Source organism: Centruroides sculpturatus, unplaced genomic scaffold (genome assembly GCF_000671375.1).
Source record: "Centruroides sculpturatus isolate CEXI.00-Female unplaced genomic scaffold, Cexi_2.0 scaffold117, whole genome shotgun sequence".
Taxonomy (NCBI): Eukaryota; Metazoa; Arthropoda; class Arachnida; order Scorpiones; family Buthidae; genus Centruroides; species Centruroides sculpturatus.
The window spans coordinates 282,106-288,105 of record NW_019384308.1 but is presented as its reverse complement, the minus strand read 5'-3'; the positions used below and the strand labels follow the sequence as shown (position 1 = coordinate 288,105).

General features: G+C 28.3%; 1 protein-coding gene across 1 annotated transcript in view; it reads right to left on the bottom strand.

Moving 5' to 3' along the window:
• Positions 1 to 145: 145 nt before the first annotated feature.
• Positions 146 to 6,000, bottom strand: part of LOC111619972 — a 28,926-nt gene continuing 23,071 nt past the window's right edge. Inside the window, exons 22-30 of the mRNA XM_023361810.1 lie at positions 2,068 to 2,255; positions 1,753 to 1,986; positions 1,496 to 1,679; positions 1,294 to 1,421; positions 1,067 to 1,216; positions 844 to 976; positions 604 to 759; positions 447 to 532; positions 146 to 378 (exon numbers count right to left, since the gene is read on the bottom strand). Coding sequence (XP_023217578.1) covers positions 175 to 378; positions 447 to 532; positions 604 to 759; positions 844 to 976; positions 1,067 to 1,216; positions 1,294 to 1,421; positions 1,496 to 1,679; positions 1,753 to 1,986; positions 2,068 to 2,255 — 1,463 coding nt within the window. The 3' untranslated portion in view covers positions 146 to 174. The remainder of the gene's footprint in view (positions 379 to 446; positions 533 to 603; positions 760 to 843; positions 977 to 1,066; positions 1,217 to 1,293; positions 1,422 to 1,495; positions 1,680 to 1,752; positions 1,987 to 2,067; positions 2,256 to 6,000) is intronic.

Below are 6,000 nucleotides of genomic sequence, written 5' to 3'. Positions count from 1 at the left end.
TATAATAATGAAAATATAAATATTTTGTTTAAAAACTTTTAAAAATGAGAGCAGCGTAAAAACGTAAAAAAATATTTATTATCTGAGAATATTTAAGAAATCGTTCACAGACCTTACTTTAAAAGAAAATAAAATACATTTACAAGTTTGAAAGTATAAATTAAATCCTTTAATTTATACTTTAACATTTACATCACTTTCTTTACTGTTATCAACAAAATTATCAGTTTTTTCTCTAAACAATGGTTTATCATCTTTTGTAATGGTTGCCCAAGGTTGTACTTCAGAAGATGCAGTTAACAAAAACAAAATTCCTCCAAAAACGAAAAATCCTGCTGATATATAAAACACAAGGCTCCATTTTTCTATACTTCCGTGCTGTAATATTAATTATTATTATTTAAAAACAAAAATTTCATATAACAGTAATAATTAGAGTCACTTACAGATTCTTCAAGTAATATACCAGCTATATAAGGACAGAAAACTGCTGATGAGCATCCAACAGAATTTACTAAACTATATATAACACCTGAAAAATAATAAAAGTATTTAATATCCAAAACATAATTAATTATCTTACATTTTGCTATTGAAAATAACCTGCAAAACTAGGTGCCATATCAACAACAGTTGGAAAATCTCCCCCTCCAGTCATTCCAAACAATCCTAGTGATAATGTTAACATTATTATAACCATTAAAGGATTGTAACCTATTAACGGTATAGAAATTAAACATATCGCTGGCCCTAACATCCCTATAACAAAAAGAAATTGTTTTAAAATAATTTTAACTGAATATTTATGAATGATATAGGTAATTTTAAAATAAATTAATTTACCCCCGGCTTCAAATATCTTTCTTATCACAGTTATCTTTAAACATTGACGATTACGTAAGTAATCGGATAAAAATCCTGAGCTTACCGAACTCAATCCTTCCGCAGTATGGAATAATGCATTAAGAAAGCCATTCTATAATTTAAAGAAAAGATATAACTTATATAAATATAAGTTACGCAACTCTAAATATCAAAAATAAAAATCACAAAATAGATAAATTACCTTATCTACTGAATAATGCAAAATAGATTCCATATACACAGGTAATTTTGTTAATATTGTGTAATAACCCCAGCCCCAACAAAATTTAGTAACTGCTACAGTCCAAACTGGTTTTGATGTCAGGATACTTTTCCAAGGAATAGGTTGTTTCTGTCATAATGAAATAAATATATAAATAAATACAGTTTCAACACAGTTTTATTGTTTTAATATTAACCTTTACTCACTTTATCTGTAACATTTGGAGTGTTTTCAATTATATAAATTAATTCCTGTTTTGATATTCTTGGATGCACTTCTGGACTTTCATATATCAATACAGCAAGTAATATAGTCAACACAAATCCTAAGAGACCTGTAAAAATTAAATTCTGAAGTCAAAACGCCTAGCATATAATAATTTTGTACAAAATCATTAATGTCGCTTACCAAATATATAAAATGCTGATGGCCATCCTCCAAAAAATCCATATTTACATAAATAACCACCTAATATCATAGACAATACAGTTCCTATGCTATTACCAGAAACAGAAATAGAAAGTAATGCGCTTCTTTCTCTTATTGGCGCCCATTTAGCGATGAGATTATACATAGCAGGAAATGATAATCCCTTTTATACAATAAATAACATAGATTAATATTACGTATAATAAATTGTATAAAGAAAAGGGAGTAACAAATACCTGTGATAATCCAGTAAAAATTCTGGCAATCACAACAACTTCATAACCGAAATCTGTAATTAATGGAATGATAAAAACCGATAATGAGCAAACTGCTGTGCCTCCCACAAAAATTAATTTAGCTCCAATTCTGCTAATAACCCATCCGGCATTTAATTGTCCAAACAAAAAACCATAAAAGAATCCGGCAAGCATAATTCCCTGAGTGGTTGGTGACCAATCATACTGTTTACTCTAAACAAACGACATAAAAATATGTAATATTCACTAGATAATTTATAAAAATAAGGATTTGGATATTGAACAGATACTCACTTCTTTGTAAATCTGAGTAATTTCAACATTATCATCTTTAACAAGTCGTTCGGTTAAGTTTTGACCATTTGTGTCCGTAATGTTGACCATTGTTACCATAGTTATACTAAGTATGACCCTTTGAGCATATTGAAAACACATAGTAAGGAATGCCAATAAGGTAAGGATGTATCTAGCTGGAAATACATCTGAAAAATATAAAGTATATTAAAATTAAACATAAATAAAAACATTAATTTTACAAAGTGTTAAATGATAAAATTACCTTCCAGTGTCATTTTTCTCAGTAATTCGTGTCACAGTTTTGTGGCTTTTATATAACACTCATGATACATTTTGAAAAACGATATTGTTATTAAATTATCTGATAAATAATAAATTTATTCCTCGAATGTTTTAATTTTTTAAGCATCACGTGTTGTATAATCAGATTTTATATCTTTTAAGATAAATTGATGGATTGTTTATATATTATTCTTTCAGATCTGAAGATGTTTTAATATCTTTTAACTCAAAGGAAAAAAGCCTTTGATTGTGTTATCGTCTAAATTGCGAAAATTACTGTCATCTTATTTTATTAGATTGTTATTTATTATCTATGTATTATTAATGATTTATGAAGTCGTCTACCATTGTTATCTCACTATTCTTTGCAGTCTTTGCTACCAGCATAATTAAATACTATATTAATGTGTCTGATCACCACAGTTAAGAATGTCAATTTGATATGACTTTGTATGAAGAAATTTTTTATTTATTTTTTGGAAACTTCAGTTTGTTTATAAAGCTTTTCTTTAATGAAAAGGAATTTGAAAACTGGTTACCATATAAAATTTGGTATAAAAACTCTTTCGTATTGATTTCGTTTTAAAAATATATGATGTTTTTGATGATAAAAGAATGTATTTTTTATAACTTTAAAATTAATAATACCCGAATATTTTCTCTTTTAAAATAAATTAGATGCAATAGGCTACTCTTCGCGTTATTTTTCTGAAGAATTTGTAATTGTTTTCTTACCAGTTACTTTGAACCATTTTTCTTTTATTATACAATTAAGAAATCTGCATGATTCCGTTCTTCATATAAGTTATCATGATTTTCTGTATTACATCTCCTGCGATTACATTAATTGATACTGTATTCTTTTGTTTTCTGTCAAATAAATAAGCTAGGTAACAATTTGTAATTTCAGAAATTTTAAAAAGTAATTTTAATTTTTGAAGAAAAATAATTAATTAATTTCCAGACAGTTTCGTGATTTTTTTATTTCCAATATCAAAAAAGAATTGTCTTCTTTTTCACGTATCGTAATTACTAATATATTGCATTATCTTGATACAAAATAGATTAATCTGATAAGTATATTTAAATGGAAGTAATATAGATACAGTATATACATACAAGAATTTAATGATTAAAATAAATGTAGATATTTAAAAAACGAATAAAATGAAGTAAATATTCTAGCAACGAGTTGCTAGAATTTTTAAGATAAAGATTTTTTAAAGTAAGGATGTATCTAGCTGGGAATACATCTGAAAAATAATTAATTTTTACAAAATCTAATTTATAAAGAAGTGAGTATCTGTTCAATATCCGAACTCTTATTTTTATGAATTATCTAGTGAATATTACATATTTTTATGTCGTTTGTTTAGATTTAACATCCTTACTGTTAAAAAATCTAGCAACGAGTTGCTTAACTTTCCCGGCAACATTTGTTGTCTCTATCTGTTATGATATTTTGTTTAAAAACCTTTTTACATTTTGACTATTATAAAATGGCAAAAAGCTTAATTTTGAGGGTAGGGATGAGTTTTATAAAAAAAATTTAAATGATAATAATGAGTAAAATCGTCATTAACTCCGATCCTACTCGAGATATACACGACCCCATTATCTCCCCACCCGTCGATCTTTATCCACCAAAATTTAATAGCATCTATTCATCCAATAAACAAACCTCCCTGAAAAATTTCAAAAATTTTCGACAAAAAGCATGGGAGTTATTAAGTTTCAAACACTGAACAAAATCATGCTTCCCCCCACACACTAACATCCATACATACAGAAATTACCCCCGAATTTTTTTGTATTTCTTGACGTCAAATGCAAAAAAATTGCATTTGACGTTTCAAGTCTTCTGAATCCAAAAATGTAAAAATCTGGGGGGATCATTTTTTAACCGATCGTCATACTTTCCATCTGTTATATATAGATATAACAGTCAGGAAAATAAAAATTGCTTAATAATCAGAATGAGACCACAAAGTNCAGTTTCGTGATTTTTTTATTTCCAATATCAAAAAAGAATTGTCTTCTTTTTCACGTATCGTAATTACTAATATATTGCATTATCTTGATACAAAATAGATTAATCTGATAAGTATATTTAAATGGAAGTAATATAGATACAGTATATACATACAAGAATTTAATGATTAAAATAAATGTAGATATTTAAAAAACGAATAAAATGAAGTAAATATTCTAGCAACGAGTTGCTAGAATTTTTAAGATAAAGATTTTTTAAAGTAAGGATGTATCTAGCTGGGAATACATCTGAAAAATAATTAATTTTTACAAAATCTAATTTATAAAGAAGTGAGTATCTGTTCAATATCCGAACTCTTATTTTTATGAATTATCTAGTAAATATTACATATTTTTATGTCGTTTGTTTAGATTTAACATCCTTACTGTTAAAAAATCTAGCAACGAGTTGCTTAACTTTCCCGGAACATTTGTTGTCTCTATCTGTTATGATATTTTGTTTAAAAGCCTTTTTACATTTTAACTATTATAAAATGGCAAAAAGCTTAATTTTGAGGGCAGTGATGAGTTTTATAAAAAATTTTAAATGATAATAATGAGTAAAATCGTCATTAAGTCCGATCCTACTCGAGATATACACGACCCCATTATCTCCCCACCCGTCGATCTTTATCCACCAAAATTTAATAGCATCTATTCATCCAATAAACAAACCTCCCTGAAAAATTTCAAAAATTTTCGACAAAAAGCATGGGAGTTATTAAGTTTCAAACACTGAACAAAATTGTGCTTCCCCCCACACACTAACATCAATACAAACAGAAATTACCCCCGAATTTTTTTGTATTTCTTGACGTCAAATGCAATTTTTTTGCATTTGACGTTTCAAGTCTCCTGAATCCAAAAATGTAAAAATCTGGGGGGATCATTTTTTAACCGATCGTCATTCCTTTCCTCTATTATATATAGCAGCCGGGAAAGTAAAAATNTCCTGAATCTAAAAATGTAAAAATCTGGGGGGATCATTTTTTAACCGATCGTCATACCTTTCCTCTATTATATATAGCAGCCGGGAAAGTAAAAACAAAAAAAAAACAGAAAAATATATATATATTTTTGTTGTTAAGTTCCATCGAGTCGTCGTCGACTCCTGGTGACTTCATGGACAAGTCTTCTCCATCTTGATCTTTCCCTTGTTGTCTCTCGTAGCTCCTCCAGCTTCATTTCTGTGACTTTCTCAATTTCTTCCATCCATCTTATCCGTTGCCTTCCCCTCTTCCTCTAAAGAAGAAAGCAATGGCAAACCACTTCCTCAACTCTTGCCAAGAAAACTACATGGACAAGGAATTTCAAAAAATATATGTATAAATATAAATTGTTTCAATGTGAATAGCGAATAAAATAAGCAAGATAGAAAACTGAGAATTGTATAGATTATACGGTACGTATGACCACATTTGTCCACTAGAAATGGGCGAATATCACTTCTTAAATTCGAACGTTAACCAGATCTCGAATACAGGAATACTTAGTGAAGTTATTAGTTCATATAGGTCAAATATCTAAGCGGTTAAGGTGGCAGCCTACAGCTCTGTGTTCCGGACAGGTCGAAAAATCCCAGAATTTTTCGGGGGTGATTCGTCTGAATATGTCAGA